Source organism: Pseudophryne corroboree, chromosome 10, assembly GCF_028390025.1.
Source record: "Pseudophryne corroboree isolate aPseCor3 chromosome 10, aPseCor3.hap2, whole genome shotgun sequence".
NCBI lineage: Eukaryota > Metazoa > Chordata > Amphibia > Anura > Myobatrachidae > Pseudophryne > Pseudophryne corroboree.
In genome coordinates, this window is record NC_086453.1 from 322,905,189 (window position 1) to 322,928,130 (window position 22,942).

At 43.6% G+C, this 22,942-nt stretch overlaps 2 protein-coding genes and 1 long non-coding RNA gene across 3 annotated transcripts in view; 1 reads left to right on the plus strand and 2 right to left on the minus strand.

Moving 5' to 3' along the window:
* The window catches only part of CFAP107 (cilia and flagella associated protein 107), a 41,569-nt gene extending 31,029 nt beyond the window's left edge, over positions 1-10,540 (minus strand). Inside the window, exon 1 of the mRNA XM_063943530.1 lies at positions 10,279-10,540. Within this exon, the coding sequence (XP_063799600.1) occupies positions 10,279-10,434 (156 nt within the window). The 5' untranslated portion in view covers positions 10,435-10,540. The remainder of the gene's footprint in view (positions 1-10,278) is intronic.
* Positions 1-22,942, plus strand: part of LOC134966637 (uncharacterized) — a 66,767-nt gene that overhangs the window by 31,215 nt on the left and 12,610 nt on the right. The window contains exons 2-4 of the long non-coding RNA XR_010188683.1: positions 5,187-5,252; positions 5,332-5,544; positions 18,578-18,738. This is a non-coding gene — a long non-coding RNA (uncharacterized LOC134966637). The remainder of the gene's footprint in view (positions 1-5,186; positions 5,253-5,331; positions 5,545-18,577; positions 18,739-22,942) is intronic.
* The window catches only part of LOC134966635 (arylacetamide deacetylase-like 4), a 36,268-nt gene continuing 28,529 nt past the window's right edge, over positions 15,204-22,942 (minus strand). The window contains exon 4 of the mRNA XM_063943529.1: positions 15,204-16,202. Coding sequence (XP_063799599.1) covers positions 15,428-16,202 — 775 coding nt within the window. The 3' untranslated portion in view covers positions 15,204-15,427. The remainder of the gene's footprint in view (positions 16,203-22,942) is intronic.

The following is a 22,942-nucleotide window of genomic DNA, read 5'->3' on the forward strand; positions in this document are numbered from 1 at the left end:
TAACTAATATGAGGTAGCAGGGATATCAGGGGTCCCGCTGAGTGCTCCATGATGAAATGCACTGTATACAGTAAATAACTAATATGAGGCAGCAGAGATATCAGGGGTCCCGCTGAGTGCTCCATGATGAAATGCACTGTATACAGTAAATAACTAATATGAGGTAGCAGAGATATCAGGGGTCCCGCTGAGTGCTCCATGATGAAATGCACTGTATACAGTAAATAACTAATATGAGGTAGCAGAGATATCAGGGGTCCCGCTGAGTGCTCCATGATGAAATGCACTGTATACAGTAAATAACTAATATGAGGCAGCAGAGATATCAGGGGTCCTGCTGAGTGCTCCATGATGAAATGCACTGTATACAGTAAATAACTAATATGAGGCAGCAGAGATATCAGGGCTCCCGCTGAGTGCTCCATGATGAAATGCACTGTATACAGTAAATAACTTATATGAGGCAGCAGAGATATCAGGGGTCCCGCTGAGTGCTCCATGATGAAATGCACTGTATACAGTAAATAACTAATATGAGGTAGCAGAGATATCAGGGGTCCCGCTGAGTGCTCCATGATGAAATGCACTGTATACAGTAAATAACTAATAGGAGGCAGCAGAGATATCAGGGGTCCTGCTGAGTGCTCCATGATGAAATGCACTGTATACAGTAAATAACTAATATGAGGTAGCAGAGATATCAGGGGTCCCGCTGTGTGCTCCATGATGAAATGCACTGTATACAGTAAATAACTAATATGAGGCAGCAGAGATATCAGGGGTCCCGCTGAGTGCTCCATGATGAAATGCACTGTATACAGTAAATAACTAATATGAGGTAGCAGAGATATCAGGGGTCCCGCTGAGTGCTCCATGATGAAATGCACTGTATACAGTAAATAACTAATATGAGGTAGCAGAGATATCAGGGGTCCCGCTGAGTGCTCCATGATGAAATGCACTGTATACAGTAAATAACTTATATGAGGTAGCAGGGATATCAGAGGTCCCGCTGAGTGCTCCATGATGAAATGCACTGTATACAGTAAATAACTAATATGAGGCAGCAGAGATATCAGGGCTTCCGCTGAGTGCTCCATGATGAAATGCACTGTATACAGTAAATAACTAATATGAGGTAGCAGGGATATCAGGGTTACAGCTGAGTGCTCCATGATGAAATGCACTGTATACAATAAATAACTAATATGAGGTAGCAGAGATATCAGGGGTCCCGCTGAGTGCTCCATGATGAAATGCACTGTATATAGTATATAACTAATATGAGGAAGGAGAGATATCAGGGATCCTGCTGAGTGCTCCATGATGAAATGCACTGTATACAGTAAATAACTAATATGAGGTAGCAGAGATATCAGGGGTCCCGCTGAGTGCTCCATGATGAAATGCACTGTATACAGTAAATAACTAATATGAGGCAGCAGAGATATCAGGGATCCTGCAGAGTGCTCCATGATGAAATGCACTGTATACAGTAAATAACTAATATGAGGCAGCAGGGATATCAGGGCTTCCGCTGAGTGCTCCATGATGAAATGCACTGTATACAGTAAATAACTAATATGAGGCAGCAGAGATATCAGGGGTCCAGCTGAGTGCTCCATGATGAAATGCACTGTATACAGTATATAACTAATATGAGGCAGGAGAGATATCAGGGATCCTGCTGAGTGCTCCATGATGAAATGCACTGTATACAGTAAATAACTAATATGAGGTAGCAGAGATATCAGGGGTCCCGCTGAGTGCTTCATGATGAAATGCACTGTATACAGTAAATAACTAATATGAGGTAGCAGAGATATCAGGGCTCCCGCTGAGTGCTCCATGATGAAATGCACTGTATACAGAAAATTGTTAATATGAGGCAGCAGAGATATCAGGGGTCCCGCTGAGTGCTCCATGATGAAATGCACTGTATACAGTAAATAACTAATATGAGGCAGCAGAGATATCAGGGGTCCTGTTGAGTGCTCCATGATGAAATGCACTGTATACAGTAAATAACTAATATGAGGTAGCAGGGATATCAGGGGTCCCGCTGAGTGCTCCATGATGAAATGCACTGTATACAGTAAATAACTAATATGAGGTAGCAGAGATATCAGGGGTCCAGCTGAGTGCTTCATGATGAAATGCACTGTATACAGTAAATAACTAATATGAGGTAGCAGGGATATCAGGGGTCCCGCTGAGTGCTCCATGATGAAATGCACTGTATACAGTAAATAACTAATATGAGGTAGCAGAGATATCAGGGGTCCCGCTGAGTGCATCATGATGAAATGCACTGTATACAGTAAATAACTAATATGAGGCAGCAGAGATATCAGGGGTCCCGCTGAGTGCTCCATGATGAAATGCTCTGTATACAGTAAATAACTAATATGAGGCAGCAGAGATATCAGGGGTCCCGCTGAGTGCTTCATGATGAAATGCACTATATACAGTAAATAACTAATATGAGGTAGCAGAGATATCAGGGGTCCCGCTGAGTTCTCCATGATGAAATGCACTGTATACAGTAAATAACTAATATGAGACAGCAGAGATATCAGGGGTCCCGCTGAGTGCTCCATGATGAAATGCACTGTATACAGTAAATAACTAATATGAGGCAGCAGAGATATCAGGGGTCCCGCTGAGTGCTCCATGATGAAATGCACTATATACAGTAAATAACTAATATGAGGTAGCAGAGATATCAGGGGTCCTGCTGAGTGCTCCATGATGAAATGCACTGTATACAGTTAATAACTAATATGTGGCAGCAGAGATATCAGGGATCCAGCTGAGTGCTCCATGATGAAATGCACTGTATACAGTAAATAACTAATATGAGGTAGCAGGGATATCAGGGTTCCTGCTGAGTGCTCCATGATGAAATGCACTGTATACAGTGAATAACTAATATGAGGTAGCAGAGATATCAGGGGTCCTGCTGAGTGCTCCATGATGAAATGCACTGTATACAGTAAATAACTAATATGAGGCAGCAGAGATATCAGGGATCCAGCTGAGTGCTCCATGATGAAATGCACTGTATACAGTAAATAACTAATATGAGGTAGCAGAGATATCAGGGGTCCCGCAGAGTGCTTCATGATGAAATGCACTGTATACAGTAAATGTCAGTAAAACACACCTGGGGGTATATTTACTAAGATTCGTATTTTTCGAAATTTGGTTGAAGATTAAACACGAATGACATCGGGAGTGATAATTTGCAACTTTTTTTTTTTTTCCGCCTCATTTACTATGCTGTCGTATATTTGGTATTCGTATTTTCCGATGTCGATGTTATTCGTATTTTTTAAGGTCCTAATGCGGCCGATTTTTGTTTTGTTTTTTTACGGTTTCGTATATTTTTTTCACGGCCGAGAGTTGACTCCCTTCCCGGCCGCGTTTTTTTCTGACTTTCGTTTTCATCACTCGTCCGTGATTGGTTGGGTTTGTGATGGAGGAGTGTCTGTGCAGCATAGTACAAATACGCCTCAAACCGGACGGATCTCGTGGGTTTAGCTAGTGGAGAGGAGAGAGGTAGTGTTGTTTGCGGTAGAAGTTGTGGAAAGTTGGTTAGGTGAGTTTAAGTGATTGCTGAGTGGTGTATTTCGTTTGTAAGTCGTCTTGTGATTATTGTTGTGGTGTTGTTTTGAAGTGTGTCATATTTTTAGGGGTTGTTTTTTTTATTTCAGTCTATGTGTGTGTGTGTGTGTGTGTGTGTGTGTGTGTGTGTGTGTGTGTGTGTGTGTGTGTGTGTGTGTGTGTGTGTGTGTGTGTGTGTTTGGTATGTAGTGTTAGTGGAGTGTGTTTTGTGTATTTTGTTATTTGTGTTATTTGTTTGTGTCAATTATGTCTCAGTCAGAGATCAGTGAGGTGGGGGAGGTGAGTGGAGTGGAGGTGTTGAGTGAGGCGGTGAGTGTTAGTTTGAGGGAGGAGGTGAGTGAGGCTGAGGGTGTTAGTGAGAGGGAGGAGAGTAGTGAGTCGGAGGGTGAGGTTGCTGCTGAGGACTCTAGTGAGAGTAAGAGTGATGGTGCTGTGGCTCCGCAGCCACGCACCACTACGAAGACCGGGCGCAACGTGAAGTTTTGTCACGCTGAAAATGTTGCGCTGGTTGGTGAGCTGATGCGCCATCATCAGCAGCTCTTTGGCACTGAGGCCTCCAAAGTCACTTCTCGCAGAAAGAGTGCTATTTGGGCTAAAGTTGTAGCGGCTGTGAATAGCGAGGGAGTTGTTCGCAGGACAGAGGACACATGTCGTAAATGTTTTTACGACATAAAGCGCCGTGTCAAGGCCAAGATGGCCAAGGAGGCCAAGCCTGCCCGTCAAACCGGTGGTGGGCATCCGTATATCGCAACTTATGCGGAGTGGGAGGAGCCAGTGTGGAGCTTAATTCCTCGCGAAGTGGTTGGGGCCACTTATGTGTGTGATTCAGATCGGCCCAGGCAGGATGGTGAGTAATTTTGGTATTTTTTTTGTGTAAAATTGTTATGTTGATAAAACTTTGGAGTCCTGCTATGTGTTATATTTGAACTATACTAGTTTAGTGTGTATTAGTGTGTGTAATTGTGTCTATCATTATTGTTTGTGTTAAATCTCCTGTGTCTTAGTATTGTGTGTTACTAATTAGTTAAGGTCCTTATTAATGTACTTGGTGAAAGGTACCTTATTTAGAATTGATTGTATTGGTTATTGGTGGAAAAAACACTTTTTATCTGCAAAGGTGTAAGTGTGGTGTCTTCATGATTTATTTGTTAAGGGCACATGTTCGCATGATGTTTAGTCATTTTTTAAACAAAGTCGCTTTTCTAGGTGATGTTTTGTTGTTTCACAAATACTTTTATTTTTCCAAAGTTTTTTTAAAATGTTATGTATGCATTTGTTATGTAGTTTGTATTTCAGTCAAAATTGTATGTGTTCTATGTGTTTTTAACATTAATCTGTTTTATTTTGTATGCTATGCACGTGTCGCCATGTGTGTTGCATAGTTGTTGCAACATTGTGATGAAGTTGCATTACTCTTTTGTGTTATTTTGTAGTGGATTTGTTTTATAATGTATGGTTATGTATGTGTTTGTAAATAATTTTTGAGAAATGCTGTTTGTTGTTATTGTTGTTTGCAAATGCATTTGTGTGTACAAATCATATGCTTCTTTGTATTACAGTGGCTCGGAAACGCACACGCCAAACCACTCCTTCAAATGTTGAACATGGTGCTGATGTTGCAGAAGGTAAATTTGTAACACATTAAAATGTAAGGAGGACTTCAAATCATTGCCAAATTTAGACAAGTACATTTGTTTCTCATAGGTCCATCCCACCATCATCCGACTGCACAAATGCGCACAGGCCACGGATCCACAACGCGACAACACGTGGCACCGAAAAGACCATGACACGATCTGCCCAGAGCACAATCTGCCTCTCCACCAAGGCGACGCATCAGTACGGTCGCATCAAGGCCACCGTCCGATTTGCTGGCGCCCTCCGCACCACTTCAACTGCAGTCCCCTCAAATTCCAGGTGAGTCCAAAAATATATACCAAAAAAAAAAAACACAACCCATTACAAAAATTTGGTAAAAAAAACAACAAAACACACACAGTAATCTTATTAGATTAGACTGAAAAAGAGAACTGGCTGCGCTGAATTTCAGAAGGATTCAAATAACAAAGGAGAGAGCCAATGTATCAATATAAAAAGACAACAGGTTTATTTAAAATATAATGTTAATTAGTAAAAATAATGATAAACAGACATATTGCATTAATGATAACACAGTCCGGTGTCTCACAGTGTCAGCAGTATGTTGGACTTTCACAGAACTGCCTCTGTAAGTGTGATGTATTAACGTCCAAAATCCATACCAGGTATTAGCTGCCGTTCCTACTGCTCAGTATTGATGCATGAAGAAATGTGATGTGACAGGTTCCAATATGGGATCACATGAGGGGGCCAGTGAGTCCGTAAATGAACAATTACCTCTCCAGTGGGTTGGTCCGTCTACCGGGCGTCCCCGGACAGGAATCCTGCGTTACCCACACACAGCAGCAGTGTCACGGAGAGGAGAGCGGGCACCGCTCGGGAATCAGCTGGCTGTAGCGGTATGTGACGGCAGCGGCTATTGGAGATCTCAAAGCCGCCCGGAGTACGAGTGCTGAGATGGTAGCACGTATGAGACACCTGAACAGGTATTCAAGAGGCGGGTCCTAGGACCCGCCTCTTGAATACCTGTTCAGGTGTCTCATACGTGCTACCATCTCAGCACTCGTACTCCGGGCGGCTTTGAGATCTCCAATAGCCGCTGCCGTCACATACCGCTACAGCCAGCTGATTCCCGAGCGGTGCCCGCTCTCCTCTCCGTGACACTGCTGCTGTGTGTGGGTAACGCAGGATTCCTGTCCGGGGACGCCCGGTAGACGGACCAACCCACTGGAGAGGTAATTGTTCATTTACGGACTCACTGGCCCCCTCATGTGATCCCATATTGGAACCTGTCACATCACATTTCTTCATGCATCAATACTGAGCAGTAGGAACGGCAGCTAATACCTGGTATGGATTTTGGACGTTAATACATCACACTTACAGAGGCAGTTCTGTGAAAGTCCAACATACTGCTGACACTGTGAGACACCGGACTGTGTTATCATTAATGCAATATGTCTGTTTATCATTATTTTTACTAATTAACATTATATTTTAAATAAACCTGTTGTCTTTTTATATTGATACATTGGCTCTCTCCTTTGTTATTTGAATCCTTCTGAAATTCAGCGCAGCCAGTTCTCTTTTTCAGTCTATGCCTCCACACTATTACACATATAGTTGCAGGCTGCGCAGTAATTCAGAGGGCTTCTGATATATACATATATCTATCACATTGAGGCGCTTTTTCACAGTTAAATTTGTTTGTTTTTGATCTTATTAGATTAGCCTTTACACTGATTTAAGAAAATGGTTTGGACATGGCCAACCCTTTATAAATAACAAATAAAGTTTACGATTATTCTGTCCGTACATTTGAAGCTAACACTAGCATATTGTGCAAAAGTATACTACCAAATGTGAAAGTAACGTTTGCACACAGAATAATATGGGACCTTGAGTAAATATTTAAATATAAATGTATTAAAATTAGTTTAGTATCACAGATGTACTGTAACATACTAACCAAGTTATTTAGTCAGAATCACACTAAACCAGGGTTTTGAATTGCAAATGTCACTTGACATTATGTTTAGGCTTAACGTTGTGTTGCTTAATATATTGGGACAAAATAACAACAATAGCGGGCCATAGGGGGTCATTCCGAGTTGTTCGCTCGTTATATTTTTCTCGCAACGGAGCGATTAGTCGCTAATGCGCATGCGCAATGTCCGCAGTGCGACTGCGCCAAGTAAATTTGCTATGCAGTTAGGTATTTTACTCACGGCATTACGAGGTTTTTTCTTCGTTCTGGTGATCGTAATGTGATTGACAGGAAGTGGGTGTTTCTGGACGGAAACTGGGCGTTTTATGGGTGTGTGCGAAAAAAACGCTACCGTTTCTGGGAAAAACGCGGGAGTGGCTGGAGAAACGGAGGAGTGTCTGGCCGAACGCTGGGAGTGTTTGTGACGTCAAACCAGGAACGAAACTGACTGAACTGATCGCAGTTGCCGAGTAAGTCTGGAGCTACTCAGAAACTGCTAAGAAGTGTCTATTCGCAATTCTGCTAATCTTTCGTTCGCAATTTTGATAAGCTAAGATTCACTCCCAGTAGGCGGCGGCTTAGTGTGCGCAAAGCTGCTAAAAGCAGCTTGCGAGCGAACAACTTGGAATGAGGGCCATAATACAGTGGTATCCAAACTTTATGTAATCACGGTGCCCTAGAGTTTTCTAAATTTAAACATGGCACCCATAGCCAAACAAAAACTTATTGGGAAATTTTGGATGAAAAATTTAAATAAGTTGATTGTGTTTATATGACATCCTTAGCCTCAATTGTGTGTTGTGTGAAAATATTTACTTCTGTTTCTCCCCATATTTTATGACTGACAGCTACTAGCACTAGTTTAGCTTATTATATTGAGCTTAAAAAATTTGATTTGGTCGTGGACCACCAACCCAAGGCACCCCTGCAAGCGTCCCGAGACACCACAGGGAGCCACGGCTCACAGTTTGAGAAAAACTGGCATAATGGGTAGGCCAAATTTCTGCTTATGTAGGTATGGACTTGCAAACAAATTATATTTCACTTGTTGGTGTTCTTTAAAAAAATATGTACAAAATAAAATTAATACAAAACCAAAAAAAATAAAATATGATTCCATTCATACACACACACACAGATCAAGGCAGCATGACCCCCGCACACCAGTCAGATGTAATGGAGGAAACTTATGTCCTTAACCTGCAGCTGGTAGACCCGACAACACCAAGCACGCCACCTATGGCTGGTCCTCCGCCTCCAACTACTCCACCACCACGATTGAGCACAGCCACACCACCGCCACAAAATACATTCCAGGCATTTTGTGACAGCTGGACAACCCAGCAACCACAACATATGGAGTGTCTTCAGAGACAGACCCAGCTGCTGTCAAGTCTTCCACATTATCTCCCCAGATTAAGTCGCACTATGTGCAGACAAAATTCTGAGCTCAGCAGAATTGGCACATGCATGGAACAAATGCGGGCTGATACCAGCAACATGATGCTCACCATGGCCAGGATTATGGACGACCAAATGAGGCAACATCAGAACTACCTCAATCTTCTAGATTCAAACAATCGACTATGTGAAAGTCTAGCCAGAATAATAGAAAATAACACGGCATCAAACATCCAACTGAATGCAACATTAACCAACCTCAGCCACAATATTGCCAACTTACACAACCAACAACCCAGCACAAGCTCTGAAACCACAACACCGTTAACTACGCCTATTTCATCCCCAGTTAGAGATCAAGAAGAAGAGCTAATGTCCCTGGCCCCGACTCTGCCGGTTCTAAGGGCCACACCAAAAAATAATTTAAAGCAGCAACAGGTGTTGGGTTGTTAGGGAGGTAAAGTTTTTCTGTGTTTCTATTTGATATTTTGGAATATTTAAAACAAAAAAATAAACACATTTGTTTGCACAATCAACACCTGATTTGTGGCCCAAATTAATATAGTTATAATGAGTTAAGACATATTATGTTATTATTTCTAAAATGTGTTTTACCAAAAAAAAAAAATGAACACATAAATTTAATGAAACACAGGGCAACATCCATTTGTGTGTGTGGGATTGTAATCATGTAGTTAGGTAATGTTTTATGTTTCAACAAATGTAGACTGAACTTAGGTTTTACATGAAACACATCTAAACACGCTTCTCAAAAGCAGGTCTATTTGAAAAACGTATTTTTTTACGAATCTCTAAATTTCACGGACGAAATGGTCCTTTCACGGTGGTAATTAGAAATACAAATTTTTGATAAATGACCGAGTTCTAATTTTAAACAGCCGTGTTTGAACGATGGTGTAATAATTCGTATTTTTTTACACAAAAAAAATCCGAATGCCCTCATCACTGCCGAGATTTGAGTTTAGTAAATTCCTGAGATGACACTTTGAAGAAAAAACACCAACTCGGTCAAAATCGGGACTTTAGCAAATATACCCCCTGGATGGGGGAATGAATCAGGGTGGCAGATATGAATCCACTCTGGCTCCAGACATCCCAACTAATGGGGGTAATTCAGATCTGATCGCTGGGCTGCTAACTTTGCTGTCCTGCGTTCAGATAGTCGCCGCCCCCAGGGGGAGGGTAAATTCACCGTGCAAGTGTGTGATCCAATGTGTATGCTGAGCAACTAAAATCCACTATGTGCAGTGTGTGCACAGCCCAGGACTTACTCCTCCAGTGCGATCACATCAGGCTGATCGGGGCCGGAGCTGACGTCAGACACCCTCCCTGCAAAACGCTTGGGCACGCCTGCGTATTTCCGGACTCCGTAAATGGTCAGTTGCCACCCACAAATGTCCTTTTCCTGTCAATCACCTTGCGAAAGCCCGTGCGATCAAATTTTCCGCACCATCCTGTCGCTGTCCAGCGATGCCCGTCGTGGTGGTCTGACGCGCGTGCGCATTGCGGTGCATACACATGCACAGTCATGACCTAATCGCCCAGTGTGCAAAAACGCGCAGCAGCCATCAGATCTGAATCACCCCCGATATTTATTATACTGCCATGTAGTGAAACAAACACTGCTGGTAAAAGTGAAGTACCTTTTTCCTCTCCTCCACCCAGTTTCCAATCAGAACTTTGTTGTTATATCGCTGTTCTATTCTCCATCCTGGAAGAGACCATTTCTTACTACCTGGATATTCAGCCATAGCGTGAGTGCGGTGTGTAAGGTCTTTCTCTGTGATCTGTGTTACCATAAACCTGTAGTTACTGGGAGATCACATCTCGCTGCTCTTACTGCAGTCAGAGAATGTTTACTGCTGCCATGGCAACCGTCACAGTGTCAGCTCAGTTCCATTGTGGCAGTGCGTTGTGCTGTCAGTGTCACTTTACTTCCCATTTATCAGTATCCTATGGGAAAATAACACGCTGGACATTTCATACACAACTCATACACATAATTACGGTGCGATCTGGTTCTTCACTGCCTAATGAATAATGTCTGGGGATTACCCCAATGCGGAAAACTCCCAAATGATATTTTTTTTTTTTTTAAATGACATAATTGTAAAATAATTACTAAGGACACTTGGATACTGAGAATGTGAATTTGTATACATATTGGGCAAATCAGACAGACTTATGTACTAAGCCTTGGAGAGAGATAAAGTTGAAAGAGAAAAAGTACCAGCCAATCAGCTCCTAATTGTCACCTTTTGAACACTGCCTGGAACATGACTGTTGGGAGCTGATTGGTACTTTATCACCGTCCACTTTATCTCTCTCCAAGGATTAGTACATAAGCCCCATACCTTATGCTAATGTGAGTATCCGTATGGCTTCAAGTGGAAATCCACACTGCCCATCAGTGGCGGCCCCAGGGCAGCCCAAAATTCAAATAGGGGAGCCACACCAACTGCCACCCCAAACACTGCCAAACAGCAGTCAGCAGGGACGGACTGGGGCCTCTTTCCGGCCCTGGCATCCGTGGGCACACGTGAAAGGGGGCGTGTGCGATGAGAAAGGGGTGCGCGGACACTGCAAATGCGGGTGCGCCACGAGTCAGGGGGACGTGGACTCACGGCACACCCCATTATGCTTAGCATCGGGGCACTACGGGCAGCAGTGGGGGACAAACTAGAGAGCCGGGAGCCACTCTCTGTGGAGCGGACGGGCCCACGAGGCCATCGGTAGATGGGCAGTCCGGCCCTGCCAGTCAGTGTGTGCCATGTCCCAATGCCATGATCGTAGCAGGTCTATATTATACATTGTACTTAAAATACCTGTAATTAAAAAAATACTGTAATAAGGTACACTGGAAGACCACATGTTCTCCACTGTGCGCGTCCCCGGCTCCTCTCTCTGCACATCTGACGTCATCCACACGTGTGTCATGATGGGTAACACACACACAATACTGCAGGACTGCAGACACAGGCATGCACTGGAGCTCTGCATTTGCTTTTGTGTAAATGACCGAAACCAGAAGGTGTAACATAGTATTAGGGAGGACTTTGATGTTTAATTTTTAACCTTCTCTGAGTCACAATCCAGGTGGCTTTATGGAACAGATCCCAGCGCCAGAGTTTGGGTGTCGCCCATGTGCAACTGATGCTGATAAAGTGGAGCTTGTATATACATGGCAGCAGGGGCACATTTATTCTGACGTTCACCATTTTCACCATTTTCTCACATCATCCCATAAATAAAAGTTTACTCCACTCAATTCTACAGACACATTTTCCGCCAGGTCCTAACTATTGAAAGTCACTCATTTAGACGGTGACTGCGGGCTTTATGTATCAAGCCATGAAAAGAGTGGAGGAGTTGCCCATAGCAACCAATCAGCTTATACCTATCATTTTATATACTTGATAAAAGCTTCCTCAAAGCTGATTGGTTTCTACATCAACCCCAAAATGCACTAGGCCCATGCTATATTTTTTTGAAATACATGCATATTAGGAGAGTTCTGCCAAAGGCAAGACGCATTTCTTGAGCATAATACATATATCATTTATTTGTACTCAAGAATCAGTATTTAGGGGGTGATTCAGATCTGATCACTGCTGTGCATTTTCGCACAGCGGGCGATCAGGTACTAATTGCGCATGCGTATGCACCGCAATGCGCACGTGTGTCGGACAACAACAAAGGGCATCGCCGGTCAGCGATGGGATGGTGCGAAAAATCCGATCGCACGGACGTTCGCAGGGTGATTGACAGGAGGAAGCCGTTTGTGGGTGGTAACTGACCGTTTACTGTGAGTGTCTGGAAAAACGCAGGCGTACCCAAGCGTTTTCAGGGAGGGTGCCTGACGTCAGCACCGGCCCCGATCAGCCTGTTCTGATCGCACTGTAGGAGTAAGTCCTGGGCTGCACACAGACTGCACACACTGGGTTTTAGCAGCTCGGTGTACACATAGCATCGCACACTTGCACGGCGAATATACACTTCCCCTGGAGGTGGCGACTATCTGAACGCAGGACAGCAGAAATCGCAGCCCAGCGATCAGGTCTGTATGACCCCCATAGCCCCTTGTTTCAGATTATTTAGCACGTTTTTCATGATGTAACACATAGGTTATTAAAGGCAAAACACCTCTAAATGTATTATTATATGAACTTTATTTCATATAAAGGTGATTTGACACCACAGTGTTCCTGTAACAGATATCCAGAAGCCTCACATTGGTATGTTGGCTTAGCCCCCCACTAACACGTTCCTTACACATGGAGACCCAAGAGTTAGCTGATCTGAAATAAAAGTGCTATTTTAATCTACGATTGGGTAACAGACACTGTAGTCCCTCTCGCTGCATCTCCTGCTTGTTCATGTGCGCCAAGTTTGGGAGAATGAATACAGTAGGCACTCCCATCCTAGTCGAATACATTTAAAAACCTTTTTAAAATTGCTCGCAACTTCTATCACCAAAGGGGCAATTTATTATTCTTCAACAGGTTATACATACTGTATACTGCTGCGGCATGTTTAAATTGGGAGGTTGTGGGTGCACTGTGGAAAATAGGAATGTAATGTTTTTCTTATTATATTGCAGCTCCCAGCAAATGTATACAGTACATCAGAGAGGGCATGGTTTTACATGCATGTGTAGTTCCATGATATGCATGGTCAGACTGGTCAGATCCAGCCTATGCACTTAAATTATGTATTATACATGCACAGGAGTATGTCGTCCTCTCTACAGTGCATTGCTGTTATTAATTTGGTACAATATCATTATGCACTAGAATTATTTACTATATATATATATATATAGAGAGAGAGAGAGAGAGAGAGAGAGAGAGAGAGAGAGAGTGGATCTAAGGGCGCTAGGAGATAATACTGTACATCACATCAATAAATAAAACACGTTAAAAACTATATTTTAGTATTTAATACATAGAAATGTCACCATCATGAAATCACAAGGAGAATTTATCGAGAACTTATACAATGTATAGTCAGTAGATTCAAATGATTTTCTGTCAGTGAAAGTCCTGATAGGGCTTATTGCTTGTGACAGTTCTTCATAAATAGCATATGGCACAGATGGATAACAGTACTTGAACAAAACCAAACGTGTTTCGTCCCTTTCTGGGACTTCCTCAGGGTTAATTTCAAGTGCCAGATGTTTTAAGATGATCCCAAAGGAGTGTAAATCTCGCTTTGTGTATCAATAAAAACAGGTATAAAACCAAATTACTACAGCAAAGAGTTAATTAATAAACCCATATTTAAATGAATCCGTAAGTATGATGTGGTCAAATGAGTGACCTATACTCAAGTGTGTTCAAGGTCTATCCCTGACTCTATGTGGATGGATATAGATTCAATTCATATAAAGACCACTCAGCCGGTGTATGACAATGCAGAGTGCTGTGGTCCTCTCAGAGTTCAGTTTTTAACGTGTTTTATTTATTGATGTGATGTACAGTATTATCTGCTAGCGCCCATAGATCCACACTCTCTATTGGTATCTCTTGAGCCTCGTCTAACAGGAGGTTCTTTCTAAGGTACAGCTCAGTTCTCATCCACGTAGCACCACAGGGTACTCTTTACCATAATACATATGGGTGGTCTTCAGTTTGCCGAATGTCGGGATCCTGGCGCACAGTATACCGGCGCCGGAAACCCGACACCAGGCATACCGGCGCATATTCTCCCTCGTGGGGGTCCATGAACCCCCTAGAGGGAGAATAAAATAGCGTGGCGCGCATAGCGCGCCACCGTTCCCGTAGCGTGGCGAGCGCAGCGAGCCCGCAAGGGGCTCCTTTGCACTCACCACGGTGTCAGTATGCCGGCGGTCGGGCTCCCGGCGCCGGTATGCTGGTCGCCGGGAGCCCGACCGCCGGCATATCATACTACACCTATACATACAGTATATATATATAATCATGGGGCCCAGAACATGCACTATCTAAATGCATTCGCACCTGTGGGTCCATTCATGCCCCAGTCCGACACTGATGATATGTCTAGTTTAGAGATTCCCAAACTCTGCCATTACAGTCCAGGTTTTAAGTATATCCATGCTATATCAAAACCAAATTCACAGAGGAACTAATTAAGTCACCTGTGCTCAGACATGGATATCCTTAAAGCAGGCATGTCCAAACTGCGGCCCTCCAGCTGTTGTGAAACTACACATCCCAGCATGCCCTGACACAGCTTTAGCATTCTCTGACAGCAAAACTGTGTCAGGGCATGCTGGGATGTGTAGTTTCTCAACAGCTGGAGGGCCGCAGTTTGGACATGCATGCCTTAAAGCCTGGAATGTTATAGAGAAGTTTGGGAAACTCTGGTCTAGTTGATATTTGAAAGTAGACAGATGTTTATTGACTGCTGTACAATATTAAAAGTCTGGTATACAAACACTCTAGGATTCTGGTATGGATCCGTCACTCTGTAGTAGGCTTAGTAACACTATTCAGCAAATGAGATGGAAAAGAAAGATCACCGAGTTGAGTTGGCATGACGACTAGAAAATAGGCTGGGCTAACCGTTATATTGAGGTTGCAAGTCATTTGTTTTGAACGAGCTTTATTGCACTTCGCATAACTTCACATTTGAAAACATAATCACTTCTTGTTAGGGCAAACAAATTAATGACTACTGTGTAATTTTCATTGATCCTTTAACCAAATGTAGGTCTTGTATTGATCAATTTACGACGCTGAGAACTGGTTAACTCCACCTTGACATCACTTTGGGTGATGTCCTATTGTGAGTATTGCCTAAAATGAAATATCAAACACTATTCATAAAGTTTACAATGTTATCGACAGCTAACTTTCCAGATTCAAATGAAAGTTTTCCGTTGTCAAAAAAACTAATTATACCATGGAATCCATCTTTAACATGGTACCAGGTAACTGGGACTCCATTGTCTTCCAGGCGTTTCTTATAGAGTATTCCATCATCGCGGAGAACGTCAAATTCACATGTTAAAATGTAGGTGTTTGGTAGAAGACAAATTGTGGAGTCCTCAGCCAGCAAGGGAGAGAAGTGAGGTTCAAGTGCTTGCTTGTGAACTTCATAGACCTCCTCGGAATGTGAGGTCATGACACGAGGTTTATAGCCCCTGGCTTTAAACTCATCAGGAATATTTTTTGGACTTAACCACTTCCTGAACTTCTGTTTCATATCAACAGGAACATGGTCTCCATCCAGTACTTCTTCCATCATAGATAAGTTGCCTTCCAAGTAGTTTAACATGTAGAAGGCTGCTCGTTCTCTGTACAAAATAGGCACTGCACAGTTCTGTGTATATGAAGGCAAGTGAAAGTCAACTGCTTGGACTGCTGGGTATATCAGCACCTGGGCCAGAGGCTTTGGAAGATCTGTCCTGCTCACCAAGGCTTGGCAAACAGCAGCCGCAAGATTGCCCCCTGCACTGTCTCCACTTATTATAACTGAGGATGAGTCAACTCCGTATTCCTGCGCACTCTTCAGGAAGTGACTTGTGACACTGAGACAGTCATCAAATGCTGCTGGGTACCGGTGTTCTGGTGCCAGGCGGTACCTAAACAAAACAGAAGCAAATCAAGTATTAATTTCACCTGTAAATAAGTGTTATCTGTCGCAGTCCCGCTGCAAGTTGGATAACCGCAGCCAGTGGCGATTGGTTTTAATAAACTTTTGGTCTAGGGGTGCCGTGAAAAAAATTCTAATACTCTAGGGCACCGTGATTCAAAAAAGTTTGGGAACCACTGGACTAGAGTAAATGGGTAACCCAAAAATATTTATCATTTTTGTTATTGTGTGCCTGTTTCCAGACGCACACGTAAATGGGAACGTAAACGAGCATGTGTGACGATTTGGTGCAACTTCACTTAATGTTTAAATCCTCCCTCTTAGGGGTAGATTTAATGACCTGCGGTTTTACATATTGATTTAAGACGACAATAGAAATGAATGCTAAACCATATAATTTCTAGTGCCTGAATCTAGATTTGTGTTGCTGTTTAATTACTAAACCAGCCTGCAGCATTTATTTCTTTATTCCTGTTGCAGCTTTATATCCATTGGTTAAAGCCGTCGAATTACAGTGGCTTTCACAAACCAGAGGTTATTAAATCTGCCCCTTAGACTATAAACCCCTATGGGAAGCTGTCTTCCTTCATTCCGTCATTCTCTCCTCCTAGGGCTGTCTCTGCCACCAGTGCACAAATGTTTCCCTGTCTCCACCAGTGACTCTGATCCTCTAAGTCTGCCGACTTGTTGGATACAGGTTCAGTGAAAGCTGATTTACTTTCTTTCCTCCCCTCGTGACTTATCATTACTTGTTTTATAATTGGAGTCTATTTACTAAGCCTTGGATGGAGGTAAAGTGGACGGAGATAAAGTACCAGCCAATCAGCTCCAAACATTTTCTTTCCAAACCCAGCCTGTGAAATGACAGTTAGGAGCTGATTGGCTGGTACTTTATCTCCGTCCCCTTTACCTCCATCCAAAGCTTAGTAAATAGACCCCATAGTCTGTCACCCTACATTACCCATTGCTTTCACCTTACCCTCCACACCACATTTGATTGCATATGTTTTATTAATCATTATTTTAGATTCTCCTATGTATTGATGTATAACTGTGTTGTTAAACCCAGGGCTGCCATCAGAAATTGTGGGGCCTGGGACTGACAAAATAGACAATGCCCCCTCAAAAGAAAAAAATTCTGCCAAACCGCTCCACCCCTATGTGATGTCACACATCGTGATGGTACATTACATATAGGTGGAGCTTTGCAGATCTGCAGGAACGATTCACAGGTATTGGCGGTAGGAGCCAGGGAAGGGCCCCCCTCATTGTAAGGGCCCGGGACTCCAGTACCCACAGTCCCCCCCTGATGGCTGCCCTGGTTAAACCCATGTAATCAGAGCTGGATTAAGGGGCGGTCCTGGGAGTAAGTTTCTAAAAGGGGCCCCCCTCCACAGATCAGATATCTTTTACCGATATGCGGTGCTACTGCGCTCTCACCGCATAGCAGAGAGTAAAGGCAGGGCAGCTAAGTGATGGCTCAGCTGTCCAATAGTGGTTTAAGCAGCAGCCTGCGCCTCAGTCATTAGCTGGGCGCGCAGGCTACAGGCAGGAAGGAAGACAAAATGGATCCCTGGCAGCGTGTGGATCCAGCAGAGGCTGCATGCTTTAGGAGAGGAACAAGCTCGCGCTCCTGTGTCTTTGATCAAGTAAGTCTGGCTATATTGGGTTATATATATATATATATATATATATATATATATATATATATGTATATATATTGGTGAGTGCCTGCATACCCAAATTTCTATATACTGGCCTATGGGCCTTTGTGGAGCACCCCATCGTTGATCTTATCAAGTCTGGAGTGTGGACTTTACCGTATATATATATATGTGTGTATAGATTGAGTGTGTGTGTGTGTATATATATATATATATATACACACACATACACACTGATAGTCCAGCACTCCAACTGGATGAATATTAGATAACATATTCCGGTGCCCTCCCACAAGACCTCACAACCCATCCATATAACAAACTTACGTAAAGGCGGCACTCTGGAGACTGGTATAAAGCATGCAAAAAATGGTGCATTTTAATTCATCAATATTTCGGGGCACACGGACCCCATCATCAGGACACTGTGACGGGGTCTCCGTGTCCCGAAACGTTGATGATGAATTAATACGCAACACTGTTTGCACGCTTTATACCAGTCTCCATAGTGCAGCCTTTAAGTAAGTTTGATATATAATTCACCTGCCTACCTCTTTAGTAGGGGCCCCACAGTCTAAAGTGCCCCGGGCCCCCCATAGCCTTAATCCGGATCTGCATGTAATTCTACTACTACAACTGCTACAAATAATAATAAAAGTGGTTCCGCCACGGCTAAACGTCCCCACTTCCTGTCTTGCAGGCATGAAATATTCAAGAAGAGAAATAATTGTCACCTCCTATACCTGTGAGCACCTGTAGAATGAGTCCTGACCTTCCAAATGGAGCATTATATCAGTCAGATGTGTATATATATATATATATATATATATATATATATATATACTTATCTCTACATCACAGGTAATTACTGGTTGCACTCCTCACTGACGAAGGAGAAAGAGTCTACGTTTTAAATCAGACATAAACATTATGTACAGGACGGTGCCACCACCCAGGGAGCAAGGCCGATAGGGTGGCACATTGATGAGTTGTGACACCAGAAATTGACTTGAAGGCAGTTTGGAGCGGTGGATGGCCCCCTCTTTGGGATGTTAACGTGCGGCGGTGGCCCACTGGGTATTATCGCATTGCTACTGCTAGTGGTATTACCCACAGAAATCAGTCAGACTGGAACATTCACTTTTATCGAGCCGATTGGAAAATAACATATGGCCTGATACTAAGTCGATGGTACACATGGTGGCAGAGCCTGTCACGCGTGCTTTCACACTGCACATGCTTTAGAACTGAGTGTACACAAGTGCAGGTGAGGCTGCCGAGGTTTATGCCTGTTCATTGCATCTCCACTTAACTGGGCTATCACAGGAGTAAAGGGGGGGTGCTCTTCTGTAAGCAGAGGTCAGTGATGGTGTGACAACACAACTGCGGCCTTTTTAGAACTGGACGGTACCAAAAGAGACTTAGCTTTTGCAGTTAATATTGGGAGGTAAACACTTCCACCACTGATGGTGATGACTAATAGTAAACTAGAAATAAGCGGATATGCTGTAAAATATAGGGGTGCTGCTGTTTAAATAGCATTACACTGGCCCTGTATGCTATTAAAATTCAGGGGTGCAGTTGTTAAAAATTAAAAGCACAGTGCTCCTGTATGCTGTAAAATATAGGGGTGCTGCTGGCCCTGAATGTTGTAAAAATTCAGTGGTGCAGTTGTTAAAAATTAAAAGCACACTGCTCCTGTATGCTGTAAAATATAGGGGTGCTGCTGGCCCTGAATGTTGTAAAAATTCAGTGGTGCAGTTGTTAAAAATTAAAAGCACACTGCTCCTGTATGCTGTAAAATATTGGGGTGCTGCTGGCCCTGAATGTTGTAAAAATTCAGTGGTGCAGTTGTTAAAAATTAAAAAGCACACTGCTCCTGTATGCTGTAAAATATTGGTGTGCTGCTGTTCAAATAACATTACACTGGCCCTGTATACAGGGGTGCTGTGAAAATAAAGGGGCACTGTTCTATGTGCTGTAATAATAAAGGGGTGCTGTCCTGTGAAATGGACAACAACAATTTGGAGGAAAAAATAGTGGAAGATCAGGAACCACTTCCAGTTCCTAGTACTAGTGCAGAAGCTGCTGCTGCTGCCACCAGTCATGACATTGACGATGCAATTCCATCAACGTTGTCTACTAAGGCTGATGCTCAATGTCAGAGGGCACGTAAAATCCAAGAAGAAAAAATTAATAATCAGAAAAAAACAGAAATGATCTGACGAGAAACGTAAAATTGGCAATATGCCATTCACGACACGAAGTGGCAAGGAAAGGCTAAGTGCTTGACCTATGTTCATGACTGGTGGCTCAGCTTCTTAGGAGGATGGAAGCCCTCCTCCCTCTCGAAAAATTTAAAAAACTAATCTTGTTAAGGCACAGGAAAATACAACTGTGCATTCAGAGATATCACAAATCCCCAAGGAGAGTCCAAGTGTGTATGCGGTTGCGATGTCTAGGTATGACCTTCCATATGGAAAGAGTAGGCTCCCACCATTTGCATGCCCCCTGCAAGTGCTGGGAAGAGCACCGCCAGTCCAGTTGCTGATATGGAGATTGAGGATTTCACTGTAGATGTACAACAGGATGAGGAGGATATAGGTGTAGCTAGCGCTGAGGAGGAAGTTGACGATGAGGATTCTGATAGTGATGTGGTTTGTTTGAATAATGCACCAGTGGAGACAGTTGTTGTCCATGGTATGAGAAAGCCCATTGTCATGCCTGGGCAAAATACCAAAAAAGCCACCTCTTCGGTGTGGAATTATTTCTCCACAAATCCTGACGACAGGTGTCAAGCCATGTGTTGCCTTTGTCAATCCGTAATAAGTAGGGGTAAGGACGTTAACTACCTAGGAACATCCTCCCTTATACGTCACCTGCAGCGCATTCATCAGAAGTCATTGTCAAGTTCAGAAACTTTGGGTAATAGTATAAGCAGTCCACTGATACCTAAATCCCTTCTTCCTGTTGTACCCAAGCTCCTGCAAGACACACCACCAACTCCCTCAACGTCAATTTCCTCCTCAGTCAGGAACATCAGTAGTCCTGCAGGCCATGTCACTGGCATGACTGACAAGTCTTCTCCTAATCGGGATTCCTCTGGAGGATCCTTTGGTGGTATACCTACTGCTGCTGCTGTCACCGCCGCTGTTGTTGCTGCTGGGAGTCGATCGTCATCCCAGAGGGGAAGTCGGTAGACCACTTGTACTACTTCAACTAAGCAGTTTATGGACGTACTGTGTCCCCGGTACCAAATCCCATCTAGATTCCACTTTACTAGGAAAGCGATTCCCGGAATGTACAGGGACATTAAGAAAAGTGTCCTCAGTGTCCTGAAAAATGTGGTTGTACCCAGTTTCCACTTAACCACGGATATGTGGACAAGTGGAGCAGGGCAAACTAAGGACTACATGACTGTGACAGCCCACTGGGTAGATGTATTGCCTCCCGCAGCAGCGGCACCAGTAGCAGCATCTCACAAATGCCAACTCGTTCCTAGGCAGGCTACACTGTGTATCACCGGTTTCCGTAAGAGACACACCGCTGACAACCTCTTACAGAAACTGAGGTACATCATCGCACAATGGCTTACCCCACTTAGACTCTCCTGGGGATTTGTGATATCGGTCAACGCCACCAATATTGTGTGTGCATTACATCTGTGCAAATTCCAGCACGTCCCATGTTTTGCACATACAATTAATTTGGTGGTGCAGAATTTTTGAAAAATGACAGGGGCGTGCAGGAGATGCTGTTGGTGGCCCGAAAAATTGCAGGCCACTTTCGACATTGAGCAACTGCGTGCTGAAGAATGGAGCACCAGCAAACACTCCTGAACCTGCCCTGCCATCACCTGAAGCAAGAGGTGGTAACAAGGTGGAATTCAACACTCTATATGCTTCAGAGGATGGAGAAGCAGCAAAAGGCCATTCACGCCTATACAACCTCCTTTTGCCTATGATATAGGCAAAGGAGGGGGAATGCACCCGACTCAAGCGCAGAATGATTTCTGTGTTGTGCAAGGTTCTCCATCACTTCGAGCTTGTCACACGTGAAGTCTGTTCAGACACTGCCAGCTTGAGTCAGGTCATTCCCCTCATCAAGCTTTTGCAGAAGCAGCTGGATAAATTGAAGGAGGAGCTAAGATGGAGCGATTCCGCTAAGTATGTGGGACTTGTGGATGGAGCCCTTCATTCGCTTTGCCAGGATTCAAGGGTGGTCAATCTGTTGAAATCAGAGCACTACATTTTGGCCATCGTGCTCGATCCTAGCTTTAAAGCCTACGTTGTATCTATCTTTCCGGCAGATACAAGTGTGCAGAGGTGCAAAGACCTGTTGGTGAGAAAATTGTCAACTCAAGTGGAACATGACCAGTCAACAGCTCCCCCTTCATTTTTTCCCGCAACTGGGGCTGAGAGGAAAAGGATAACATTTCCGAGCCTGGCGGTGATGCAGGGCAGTCAGGAGCAAGTATTGACATCTGGTCCGGACTGAAGGAGCTGCCAACGATTACTGACATGTCTACTGTCACTGCATATGATGCTGTCACCATTGAAAGAATGGTGGAGGATTATATCGGTGACAGCATCCAAGTAGGCATGTCAGACAGTCCATATGTACTGTATACTGGCAGTATATAAGAGGCAATTTGGAGGCCTTTGCACAAACTGGCTTTATTTTACCTACGTTGCCCCCTTCCCCTCCAGTGTGTACTCCGAAAGAGTGTTTAGTGCAGCCGGTAACCTTAGCGTAGGAGGTTACTTCCACAAAATGTGGAGAAGATGATGTTCATCAAAATTAATTATAAATTCCTCCAGGAAGACCTTTACCAGCAATTGCTTCCAGAAAGTATACAGGGACCTGTGATAGTGGTTTCCAGTGGGAACGAATTAATACTCTGTGAGGATGAGGATGTACACACTAAAAGGGGTGAGGAATCGGAGGATGAGGATGAGGATGAGGACAACATCTTGCCTCTGTAGAGCCAGTTTGTGAAAGGAGAGATTGATTGCTTCGTTTTTTGGTGGGGAGATTAACTGCTTTTTTTTTTTTTTTTTGTGGG